This window comes from Anopheles stephensi, chromosome 3 (assembly GCF_013141755.1).
Source record: "Anopheles stephensi strain Indian chromosome 3, UCI_ANSTEP_V1.0, whole genome shotgun sequence".
In the NCBI taxonomy this organism is placed as follows: Eukaryota; Metazoa; Arthropoda; class Insecta; order Diptera; family Culicidae; genus Anopheles; species Anopheles stephensi.
In genome coordinates, this window is record NC_050203.1 from 16,687,348 (window position 1) to 16,700,538 (window position 13,191).

General features: G+C 47.7%; 2 protein-coding genes across 3 annotated transcripts in view; one reads left to right on the forward strand and one right to left on the reverse strand.

The window, feature by feature from the left end:
• LOC118512678 (probable chitinase 10) overlaps nucleotides 1–13,191 on the forward strand; it is a 32,938-nt gene that overhangs the window by 16,313 nt on the left and 3,434 nt on the right. For both annotated transcript variants that reach the window (XM_036057461.1, XM_036057460.1), the window contains exons 3-5: nucleotides 11,408–11,489; nucleotides 11,661–11,911; nucleotides 11,987–13,159. In XM_036057461.1, coding sequence (XP_035913354.1) covers nucleotides 11,408–11,489; nucleotides 11,661–11,911; nucleotides 11,987–13,159 — 1,506 coding nt within the window. The remainder of the gene's footprint in view (nucleotides 1–11,407; nucleotides 11,490–11,660; nucleotides 11,912–11,986; nucleotides 13,160–13,191) is intronic.
• LOC118512684 lies at nucleotides 3,377–3,952 on the reverse strand. The gene is made up of 2 exons (XM_036057467.1): nucleotides 3,810–3,952; nucleotides 3,377–3,724 (listed from the first exon to the last, which is right to left on the reverse strand). The coding sequence occupies exons 1-2, from the start codon at nucleotides 3,855–3,857 to the stop codon at nucleotides 3,452–3,454; spliced, it is 321 nt and encodes a 106-aa protein (XP_035913360.1). The 5' UTR covers nucleotides 3,858–3,952; the 3' UTR covers nucleotides 3,377–3,451.

Here is a 13,191-nt window from a genome sequence, read left to right on the forward strand (position 1 = left end):
GGGACGCGGTGTAACGCAACCGGTAACGTAACCGACAACGAACCGTGGCCATTTTTGGGATTGCTGTGTGTGCGTTTTGGGCTGGCCGGCTTCCCGGCAGCGGGACGCGGACGATCACATATGCTGGGGATGGTGAAAATCCATCAGCATTATGGCATCGATATTTCTGTTTCCTTTTGCGAACCGACCGGGAACGATCGATGGATTGCGTGCGCACATGAAGAGGCTGGAATTCGTGATCGATCATCGGTGATGATGAGGCATTAAACGAGAGCGAGCAGTTTTATGCCAATTTTTCATTCTCCTGCCCACCACGGTCCCAAGCGATGAAGTAATAACTGTATTTGGGAGGATGTAATAAAGACTTTAAAGAATGAAAGTGAAACGGTTCGGGTGGAATGAACTGAAGTCTCTAAAGCATTATAAAGTGTACTCGAGGCAAAATTTGTTCTTTATTTTGACTTCACTCTCTTCAAGACTTCAAAACACAACTCTTTCTTCATGGTTCACCACAAAAAGCGGTCGCTCGTTGAAAGATCAATCGGATGCTAATGTGAGCACGAGCTGCCACAAATCGGTGGTGCTTCAAGGGCGCTGCAGTAAAAGTCATCAGAAATCCGTCGACGGCGTTTCTCCGCCGTCGGGCAGAACGCGATATCGGCTGAGGATACCGTCTGAAGAACCGTCCTCAGCTGACGGTTAACGGCATAGGCGGCAGCGAAAAGCTCACCATTTAGGCCCTCCTTCTTCTGCTACCCTGGAGGAGGTCAATGAATACTTAATCATATGACAGAGCGACCGGTTTTCACGGTCTGTTCCACGGTGTGCCCAAACTGGACACAGACAAAATTAAGCGCGTGGAGCGCGTCTGCGACGACACTTGGACAATCCAGCGTTTCATAGTCAAAACAGTGTCGGCGGTAGCTTTGTAAGATTGCGTTACTGCTTCATGTGGAATTTGTGAAGTGAGAGCCTCAAACGACATGTAAGTGAAGTTTTCTGTTCAATCCACGATCATTTGCCTCTTCAAAATAGACGAGAAATCGAGGAAAACCCAATGTCTTCTTGGGTATTCATCACATGGTCTTAAATCGATCAGCCTGAGCCCCCAAAACTGTGCCTATTCCCCTACATCTTCCAACGAATCCTGTAATCATAATGAACTCCCTAAAGCAACGTATGACAGCCTTGAAGCAATTAAAACGACAATCAAGCAATCAAGCGCTTTGACAATTTTAATTTCTCATCCATCACTTTCAAAGCATTCAAAGAGCTTACCTTCATCCCCAAACCATCAACACCACCTGTCAACATGTGTACCCACCGTGTGGGTTTTGTGTTTTGAAATCAAATTATAGTGCTGGTAAAAGCCAAACAAACACGCATGATCCATCCCGCCGAAGGTCAACCGATTAGAGCTTTTAAAAACTCGCGTAACGACCACAGTTTCGTGATGAGAACGAGCGTTTGCGAGATAAACAATGGGTCGGGTTATTGACATTTGACGCCCGTGAGCAAGTAATTGATGTTTACTAACTGTCATCGCGACAGCCGCTGACAGTACGGCGGCAAAGTAACAACAGTGGTGGACTTAGTGTTTTCCAACGATGTTTTCGTTCTTCGCTTAAAGGTCTTTTGTTGGTAAATGCAACTGGAAAGGTCCCGTCTCCCGTTGGGACAATCTGACAGACGGATAATGCCTCGAAATCTGCTTCACGGTAGCGTGACATTCAGCCAAAGAGCGGAAGCCCACACGACGTTTAATTTATGCTTCAGAACGCTTGTTTGCTGCTCTTTCAACTTCCTGGCAAAAGCTTTGCGCCCAGAGCGGGCATGTTCTTGGGCGGGTTTTAGCGAACGCTACCTGCTTTACCATTTCCGTTCTGTTTGACGCACAAATGTGAAATGTCGAACCCTGGCTCGGCCTGTGCCGATTATTTCGGTACAGGGCGGAAGACCTTGTGCTGTGGACCTGCGAAAGGTCGTTCCCTGGAACGTGGTGGCAGGAAAGGAACAGAACCATTGCACACGATAAAAAGTGGCTGCTAGTTGCAGCCTAGCTAAGGTGGGAGATCTACGCAATCAAGCCAGCCAGCGAGTCAGCCAGTGTTGGCCGTGCTTATATGTCAGGCGCCTGTAAAGACCTGTTGGCAAGTCCAAAGTGAATGCTTTTTTTCATGCAACTCCACCACATGTTGGGGTGGTGGGGAGGAAGGTTAGGGAGGGAGAAGTACATGGGTGAAATCTGGACAGGAGAACAAAAGCGTAAAAGTTGTCCAGTGTGCAAGTGCGCAATGCTAAGCGTGGCAAATGCGCTACAGAAAAAAAATGGTGGCCCGGGTGGCCAAGCACAAAGCACTGAGCACTCGCCCCACAGCCACACACACAGAAACACACACACCTCTAGCCTCCAGCCGTCTCTATCCTCCGATTGAAGGTAAGAATGGTTTTGGCTTGGAAACGCGCACGAATCGATCGCATGAGCGGGAACTGGATCACCTTGGCAGGCCCGGATCGAAAGCAGAATGACGTGAACCGAACCCACCCTCTCCACGGGCTTTTTGTTGCTTTTTGCTGGCGGGTGATTTGGGTGGAGGCACACGGCAACTACAGAGGAGAGAGAGAAAATAAAACCGACTCTGCAAAACACACCGACAGACCAAATTGTCTCTCGTATTGTTCTTGTTCCTTAAATTGTAAGAAGTTTCCCCCCAAAAAAAAATCAACCGTTCACATTGCAACCGGCGAGACTGCTTGCAATTAATTTTAAACAGCTACCTGGAGACTGCCGAAAAAAAGGCTCAAACTCCGGCCTCACCCTGTCCACACCCAGCAACGTTCTTGGCAGGACCGCTGCAGGACGGGGAAAGGTGTGCCGCTCGAGTTGAGTGAGGTTAGCTTTCAAAAAGCTCATACCGGATCATACTGTCCGGACGGATTGGCTCTCCGATCCGTTTCTAATAGCGGCCAACGCTTGGACACACCAACACAACCGGAATACCTCAGCCGAACTGTTGAATCTGTGCCCGTGTTTCAGCAGTTGGTAGTCCAATCCATAATGACCGGTTGGGCATACTAATGAAGCTTCTCCACCAACGTTTCGAGCCGATCGATTTCATCGTCGATGTCACACTGTCGTTCGTTCAACGATGTCAAGGATTGGGCAACGGCCCGAACACACCGAATCTCCCGGTGATCTATCGGGGTTTTGGGTTATTAAAATTTTCCACCACACTGCCCATAGCTCGCGAACGGTGTCATCCACGCACTGTCCCCTTTTAATGCTCGCTCATGCACGTGTGACTGGGGCTGTAGAGACGCTTTTGCTTTTTCGTCATCGAGTCTTTCGACAGAAATTGCAAACAACACCGCAGTGTGCAGTTCGATGATCACTAATTTCTTTCCGATCATGATGGACCTTCATGCATGGGCTAACAGCCGCCGGCAGGCCCTAAACCTTCATCATTTTGTGTATAATTTCCGTTTCCTGACGTGCGCGTGCATTGTCCGGCTTCAGCCCACTGGAGTCCTGTCCCGTTGGAGCAGCTTTTCCCTCCTCCAGAGCTGTCCGATAGTAGTCTACCGCTTCCTGAGGCGTTTTGCGATCATTTTCACTCCCTAGCACGTACTGCACCAGATAGTCGATCAGATAGGAGAGATGATGGATGAGGGCGATCGCTTTCGAAACTGGTGTTGGGTCCGGATCCGCCGGAGCACCGTGTGCCTGGGGAGAGGAAATAATCACATTAATTCCTATTGCGTTAAAGTTGAAGACTTATCACGATTTAAGAAGGAAAAATAAAGCTCACCACGAGGAATAGGGCTGAGAGTGTAAGTACACTAGCTGTTCCCTTCATATTGCTCTGATTTATCCACCTCAACTTCAACTTCAAGATCAAGATTCTCACTATTGAGATTGTCCGTGAGGCGTTGGTGTATCAGGCATCACCAGCTAGAGCTTATTCTACAGCTGAGCAAACATCGAGAACATTCTTGATTCGCTAGAGCAAACCGTCGTTATTTGATCTGTGCTACACCGGCGAGTGGTAGCCCTGAGGTGACTGAGAAATGCAATGTCAAGTACAATCCAATCTGCTGGCGGATGGTGTGTGTGTGTGTGTGTGGTCGCAAAGGCCGCAGCATAAGGTGAGCTAGAAATTCAATCAGTTGGATGTCCGTTCCCTTAGGGAGTGTTTGGAATGAAGCTGTTTTTAAGGTGGATTTTCTTTCTTCTTACATTTCAAATCCGTACGTAGTGATAAACACATTCATCCATTACTGTACGCCTCATTACACAGCAATTTGCCAGCTAAACGATATGAGGTGCAACAATGTTCCAGCACGATTACTCAACTTTGCGTGTTTGCTCAATAACACCTATCAAAACACGCACATGAAAAATACCTTGGAATGAGGAAGCATTCCACCGACCAAACTTCAGGAACTTTATGCTTGCGAAAGGTGTCAAACTTCGTCAGTAATCCTGCAATTAAATTTCCAATTTGCAACACGTTCATTGCATTTCGATCAATTAGAGTGTTTCTTTAAGCTGTGGAAATTCAAACCAACACTTCCAGTGGGCAACAGGAAAAAGCCTTTTACTGGGGAAAGAAAATAAAACGAATTGCTTCTGATGGTTGACTGAACGATTTAATGCTAGGAAGCCCTATCCTTTAAGAGCTGTTTTCGTAGAATTTTCTTTCAAAAGGAATAACTAGAGTTTAATGCTCTTCATCAGCCCTCTTATAGACAGCTGGACCTCCTGTGTTGCCTGTTTGCCTGGTGAAACGAAATCATAATTCATGCTCCAATGAGCTCGTGCGCACAAACACATCCTTATCGGTGGTTATCCACATCATGCCACGCGTCTCATATCTGACGATGAACACTTACACAGACACTCGAGTGTGTTATTCATACATTTCCGCATACTTCAGGGTGAGTTTTCCACCGGGTTAAAGGTCCCTTTTACGCATGACTAAACAGGGAAGTCTCAATGGAAAATATCCCCCCGGTGGAAAACAGTCACCCCAGTTGTCTGGACGCCTAGTACACCAGGAATCACATTTTTCGCATCACTGAGCAGATGGTCAAACGATTATCGGATTGCGGCATTCAGCATAAGGGGCCGCCAAGCGTTAGATGTTTTGTTTTATTTGGCTCCGGTTCTGGTGTGGACACGAAACCATACTCTCCCATGCGACCCTGCTCGAGCCAAAGTTCCAATGTTCCGCTTCATTAGACAATGCCATTCAGCCGAACCGTATGGGCCAGCGACAGGAAGTGAAGCCGTGCGCATGCGTTCTGCGGCCTGCGATGGGCGACCGACCGTGCGAGATGCCCTTCTAAAAGCAGACCAGCTCGTAGCTATTGACACCTTACGGTCGTGTTTTATGTTTTTCCTCTCCTTTTGGTGCTATTTTATTTCTATGCTCCATCACAATCACTACTCGCGGCAACAGGCGCGTACCGGCGGTCCGTGACCTTCACACAGCTTTGTTTCAAACAGTGGATCTATTTTACAGCTCAATCACTGCTTACAGCCGACTAATGGAAACTGTGAAGAAACAAGAGATTTTTGGGACAGATCATTACGATGGAGCTGGAGAATGGGATGGACTACCATTAACTGCGGTACTTTGTTGGCGCCAAGAATAAGGTGCTGTTCTTTAAGAATCACAGGGTCTTTGAGATATTAAAACAGCAATTAAAAAATTCTTTCCCATCAATATTGTAATGGGATCAGAGGGCATAAAATCTCAACTTAGGTGCTTTGGCCAAGGCTCCAAAATTCTTTATTTTTGGATTTTTTTTGCAGTTTATGCAGTGCATAAACAAAGTTTATTGATTTTATCATATGATTTTACTTCATACCCGGCAAAAACATACACATAAATCAGCTGATTTCAGCTCTTCATACGCATGAGTGAACATGGAGTCTTTCCACTGGCGTTATCACAGATAGGAGAGTCCTCCAACTTTACCTGCACTCCTTGGACAGGAAAATTCTCTTTTTCACGCTTGAGTGAGCAATTTCCCATGGAAAGTTCCCAAATTACGCCACATCAGCGTGGAAAATAGTAGGTAAAACGATTTTCCACTGAAGCAAAACCAGACAGATGATAGTAAAAGCAATTATTTTATTCTACCACACCAACAAAGGTTATCGGTGGTGTTGGAGATTTGTTTTGCATCTTTTACGCATGACCGAACACTGGAGACCCTCGAGCGCAGTCAACCAGACCGGGGGGAAAATGGCTGGATGTCACCTGCACCGCCGCATGTTTTCCTAGCATCGGAAAATTCTATCTTTCACGCTTGATTGCACCGAACTCTCCGAAGGGCCATCGAATTAGTGCTCGCGGAGTATAATTTGCCGACTAGAATTAGTTCCCGCATTTTCACCCCGGGGCCAGGCATCGAAATCTTCCTGCTCAGCGAGCTTGAAGAATGGGCCCAGAATTACGCTCCATTCCAGTGCACAACCGAATCACGGTCGTTCACACCTGACGGCGTCTGGGGAAGCGGCACTTGTCATTCGGTTGGCACACGCATGCGCATGAATTGTGTGCCCCTAACCGACACACAGACACATCAGTAGCGCTAGAGAAAGTGCGAGAAAACATGAACGTGATAACAACGCGATGGGAGAAATTGGTCCGCAGGCTTTGTCTTTGGGAACACGACCACTCGCCCGGTACGAATTGGCTCGCCCGAACCCGGACATCGCCACCCGGACATCGCAACCACGGCCACGGGGTCTCGGACCGATTCGAAAGGGCTACGGCACGATCAGATGCAACGAACCGTGAATAATTTGATTTTCACCGTACCAGGATGTCATACCGTGGGGCCACCGTTGGGCAGGTTGCAGTAGAGCCGGCGTCATGTACGCGCCATAAAGTATGCTATTCGTCCTAGAGTTTATTCGTTTTTTTTTTCGGAGAACAGATGGGGGGATATTCTGATGTAAACGTTATCCCTTCGAGCGACTTCCTAAATGGCATGCTCGCCCGGCCATGGTGTCTCCAGTTTTCTGCCTCAGTGAACATTGAAGTCCCAAAATCAGTCCAATTAGAGGATTTTTTGTTTTGTTTTCGTGCCTAACTCATTCAAGAGTATATAAGGAAGGACGTCCTTTGAATTGATTCTACGAGCCTGTAAAGCATGTCCCAATGTTTCCTACCGAAGTCCGGCCGATACCAGGAGCATCACGGTTGCTGTCGGTTTTCCACCACGCATGACTGCACAGTGGAGTCCTAGCAACGGCGATAGGCAAACACACACACATCCTTAGCTATCCTTTGCGGTGTGTGAGCTATCCCGCCTGCTACTATCTTCTGCGCTCCCGATACATGGAAAATCACAATTTTACGCTTGATTGAGCAGAAGTCCCTCTGATGGAAAAGTTAATTGAGCTGTCAGTCTCGCCCACATCGTCACAACCGGCCCGACCCGGGCAAGTTCAAAGGGTTTTGGCATGCTAATGAGGGGTTTGTTGATAAGGAAAAACGGGCGCCAAACAAACTCAACCCCACCCACCCCGAACTTTCCGTACCACGTGGCTTGCTACGGATCCAAGTAACCTCCGCCCAGTGTTGAGCTCCTGGTGAAAGGAAGCGTTTGTTTTCGCTTCACTGCACACGGGATGACAGTTGTGACAGTTGGCTGGGAAATTAAACACATGGTTCTCGAGCGGTGACTGTTTTCCCTTTGTTCCGTAGCCGTGTAACATAATCGCTGTGGTGCGCACGCGCTGTACAGTTGTGGTAGGTCAGTGCATTTGGTTTCGTCGTCTCGCGAGCCACGTGGCGATAGGGCCTGCGGTGTAACTTTCACCTGCTGTTAAGTCACAGGCAATGGGTTGGGTTGTGGGAAGCCCTTTTGAAGAAAAAAACAACCATTCCAACACCAAACATGTTTCGTTCTGCTTTGACACCTTTCCAAATGGGGAGATAACGCCAACTACTGCCACTACCTTTTACGGTCCAACCCCATCCTTCCCACGACTGTGTACGCCCGCTGCCTCCAGCAGCTAATGGTTAATAAATATTAAAATATCTTGAAACAATGATTTATGACCACGTAACGCTAGGGCACCCCATTTCCTCGAAACCACAAACAGCCAACCCATCCAGCTTCCATTTAAAAGGTGTCCAACAACCAGGTGCGCTTCTATGTTTAGGGTCGTCACGTAAAACCATTAGCCCTGCTGGTGGTCCGCACCGAGATGCTACACCCTGGCCTGGTGCATCCCTCTACATCCGTACACCGGTAGCAGTTCCATTAGAGACACTTCCTCCCAGTGGCGCCACCATGCTGGTGCCGACCCGTCTGGATGTTGCGTCGGTTCCCTCGACCACCGGCGAATAAACCCTCGGCGGAGTGATTTCACTTTTCCAACCGTGCTGGGAATGCACCGTTCCGTTGCAGAGTGTTTTCGCTCAAGCAATGCTGGGAATGTAGCTGCCCGTGCCTGATAACTGGCATCGATAATGATGGTCGAAACGCTGGCGTGAGTCGTGAGAGAATGATCAACACGCAATGGCAGACCAGAGTGTCATATGCTAATGAGCTTGCTGAAATGTCTATTGCGTAAAGCGGGGTCTCTTTGGCAGATGGTTGCTTATGCTTATGCACGAGAAGAGACCTTGCCAGAGGACCGTAGGTGCCGTGCAAGGTGGTGTTTATCTGTAGGCAAATTTGGACATATTTTTTTTGTGCAGCAAATTGAATATTTGTAATGAATAATTAGATTATTGCAAAATACTGATAACTTAAAGAAAACTTTGTTTAGTTTTGGCACATATTGCTATAAAAAAGTTAAACGCGTATAAGATTTTATAGCAAGCTCTGTATTCAAATTAATCTAAGTATACTCAGTTATACAAACCATAGCATAATAGTGATAATGCTTTTATATAAATTAAAGACAGTTGAGTTATTTTGATTGTCATCAAATCGTAAGTATATTCAAAAAATTTATGAAATATTTGAAAAAACTTTCAACACACTAATATTTTATAGCAAAAAATTATAGTTTTTAACTTCTGAGATCAGATGTTCAGAATATCAACAGTGTATAGCTAGAAAGACCGTTCTTCTCTTCTATATTTTATTCACATTTCGAGAGGAAAAGTATCCTTGAGCTAATTTTACACAACTCCAGAACAAATCTCTTTGATACACTAGCAAGCAACTTGTTGACAAGTTGATTGAACAAACCTCCCATTTAGGTAATTACCCAAACGACAGATACACAACAATCAAACCAATACATTCGCGCTTAGCATTCGCGATCAGCCTTTCACTAAATTAAGTCCCTTTGTTTGTGAGTGTTTGCATTGCATTACCATTAACAAATCACTAACCGATCTGGTTCTAAACCTTACTTTACCAAACCAAAACGTCACTTAAGCTCCTCAACTTGAAAGCCCCTAATCCTCACCATCGCTCAGCCTGTGCATTGTGTGATAATATGGCACCGCAGTCGTAATGATTGGTACGTGAATTGGACAGTTTGGCGATCTGCTTGAGCCACACGCCACTACCACACAAGTAAGAAATAAAGAGAATGAAAAGAAGAAGGGGCTATCATTTTGCCAGCAAACCTGAAATGGCCACGCTACATAATCTCCCAACGGTCGCCATGGTCTCGCGCTCGACGACGTCAGTGCCGCAGTGTGCCGTTCGTCGCTCGTGTAAGTCTGCGAATGTAACACCGTATCACTTATGCAATCCGTTGTCCGAAAATAGGTTTTTTTTTCGGCCAGTTTTTATGCCGAGTTTTACTGATGTCCGATTGGAGCATTTTTCCCCATCTGCAGCTGCACTCTTTGAAGATTTGTAGAGCTTCTAAATGAATGATCGAGAAGCCACGTGCAGATGGCAAGAGTTTGTTCTCGTTCTGAACTTACTCGACCAGCGCACAGATGTTCCGATGAAGAATTTGGCCAGCTGTAGACGATATTTTATGCTGCCTTGATGTACCCAGCTGTGGGCTACTACTGCCTTACGAATCTATCCAGTCGGTCGAGTCGAGTGACGCTGAATGCCGTTTATGAGTTGTTGGGTAGGCCAATTGCGGTCAAGTACAAACCGATTGAGGGTCTACTTGCTGGAGCTGAACCGGAGAGTGAATCTGAGCACGAGATCCAAGCCAACCACAGTCAGCTAGAGAGAAAGTCCTCTTTGGGTATGCTTGAGATGTAAAAAAATGGATATCTATCAAAAGTTTGACACCTAACTTTTTGTCCACAAAATCCCAAAACTGTTGGGGTCAAACACATTGACAAGTTGCAACAGTGCTAGCAGAGAGGTAGAGCGAGATATACGCAGCACAGTAACGCGCTTAGCTACGTTTATTACCACCTCGACATTTTACGGTGGCATTTGATGACTTTTTCAAACATTCTCGGCGTTTGACAAAAGGCCAAACGGATTAGGGAGACGGCATCAAACCAAGCGAGAGCGAGCGTTACAAGAAGGATGGGTTTTCGCTTTGAAAACTACCTCTCATAAAATTCATCACCATGCATTGCACGGCAGCCTCGAATCAACACGTATGGATCATCTGCATCCCTTGCATCGCATCGCGCATCTTATCGTGAGCACGATCGCAATCATAATCACCCCTACCGACTGCTACCCACCCCGAATCTATTAATCAACTCGACCCAATTATCTGCCGCACCATTAGCGCCCTCACTGCCACTGCCTTGTGTAGAGGCGGCATCATTTGCAACATCAGCGTCGTGATGCCTTACCTTCGCGAGCTTGGCTATAGAGAACAGGGTGAACCGATTGTTTCAACCCATTCCAATGCACTCGAAGATCGAGTAAGAAGTACCTCAGGTGCGCTCCGTACCACTGCTCAGCACAGTTGAAGCATAGCTGGGCACGATCTTCTACTTGCTCTCATCCAAATGGGCCAGATTTCGCAGATGAACTTGAACGGTGATTATCTAACGGACGAAGCAAGACAACCCCATACAGATCCACCCCGCTGGTGATTAGATAACGGCGATTAAGTTCGTATCGGTCCTTCGGATGCTTCGGAATCTGGGCTGAGAATCTGGATTTAATGGCAAACAATAGAAACTAAAGCATTACCTCAACGCACCGTGTGTTCGTCTTTTCCCTTCTTAATAGCCTTCGGTAACTGAGCTCTTCATTCTCTTTTAGTGAGGAATGTTTGCTATCACCCGTCTTCGGGTTTTGCCTAACACAAATGTCGACATCTAAACATACACGCCTGCGAACGAACAAGGTGCTGAGTGATTTCACCATGAACTGTGGTTTGTGTTGTGTGAAACGTTTCGACAAACTATCATTACCCATATATCCATAACGTGCACCACGGTTTACTAAATGTCGGCCATTTTCTTTCTCTTCTGTCCACTTCCAGTTAACGCCTCGGATACTAAGAATAGCGATAGTGCTATGCATCCTCATTGCGATCTTCTCCCAAGCGACAGACAGTGCGCAAAGTAAGTATGCCGGTGTCTAATGGCATTTAACACTTAAATAGATACTCTTGACCTGAGTAGCGCTAATGACGCGATCTTTACACTGACTTTATAGCCACAAGTGCTAATGGCAATTAGGAATGTCAAACCATACATTTATCCATCCCTTTGCCATCTAATGTTTGATTGCAGCAAAGCGAAGAATAAGGCGACCCACCAACCTAAAGTCATCCGTAGCCAAGCCAGAAGATAATCAAATCCCCACGAAAAAGGCACAGGATCGATCGGATCAGGCGCCCGCCTCGGCTACAAATCGATTCCGCGTGCGCACGAAAACGCGTGGCTCTGTGGCGGCCGGTGCGGCCGGTACTGCCGTCGTAGCTGGCGCTGCTACTTCTGCGCTTATTTCCAAGAAGGCACAGCTCGACAGTGATGGCTACAAGGTAAGAGCGGATGCCCTGCTTTACTGATCTTAGGAACGAAATCCTTACCTTCCATCGCTTTTCTCCGCCAAACAGATCGTCTGCTACTACACCAACTGGTCGCAGTACCGTACCAAGCTCGGTAAGTTTGTCCCGGAGGACATCCCGGCCGACCTTTGCACCCACATCATCTTCGCCTTCGGTTGGCTGAAGAAGGGCAAGCTCAGCTCGTTCGAAAGCAACGACGAGACGAAGGACGGCAAGACGGGCCTGTACGAGCGCATGATGACGCTGAAGAAGGCAAACCCCAAGCTGAAGGTGCTGCTCGCCATCGGCGGCTGGTCGTTCGGTACGCAAAAGTTCAAGGAAATGTCGGCCACCCGTTACGCTCGCCAAACGTTCATCTACTCGGCCATCCCGTTCCTGCGCCAGCGTGGTTTCGACGGGCTCGATATGGATTGGGAGTATCCGAAGGGTGGTGACGATAAGAAGAACTTTGTGCTGCTGCTCAAGGAACTGAAGGAAGCGTTTGATGCCGAATCGCAAGAAATCCGTCAGCCACGGCTGCTCCTGACGGCGGCCGTCCCTGTGGGTCCGGATAACGTTCGCGGTGGATATGATGTTCCGGCTGTCGCTAGTTACCTAGACTTCATCAACCTGATGGCGTACGATTTCCACGGAAAGTGGGAACGCGAAACGGGACACAATGCTCCACTGTACGCACCGTCGTCGGATAGTGAGTGGCGCAAGCAACTGTCGGTAGACTATGCCGCCAATCTGTGGGTAAAGTTGGGTGCCCCTAAGGAGAAGCTGGTCATCGGTATGCCAACGTACGGACGATCGTTCACACTGTCCAACACGGAACGGTACAAGGTCAACTCTCCTGCGAGCGGCGGTGGTAAGGCTGGCGAGTACACGAAGGAGTCCGGCTTCCTGGCGTACTACGAAATCTGCGAGATGCTGCTGAACGGTGCAGTGTACATTTGGGACGATGAGATGAAGGTGCCGTACATGGTGGACGGTGATCAGTGGGTTGGTTTCGATGATGAGCGCGCGATCCGCAACAAGATGAACTGGATCAAGACGAACGGATTCGGTGGTGCTATGGTGTGGACGGTCGATATGGATGACTTCTCCGGTACGGTGTGCGGTGGAAACGTCAAGTATCCGCTGATCGGTGCCATGCGTGAGGAACTGCGCGGTGTAAGCCGTGGAAAGGAGGCGAAGGATGTCGACTGGTCCTCGGTGGCTGCTACCATTGTGGAGAAGGTATGCCGTCTACAACACAGCTTGGCTGGAAT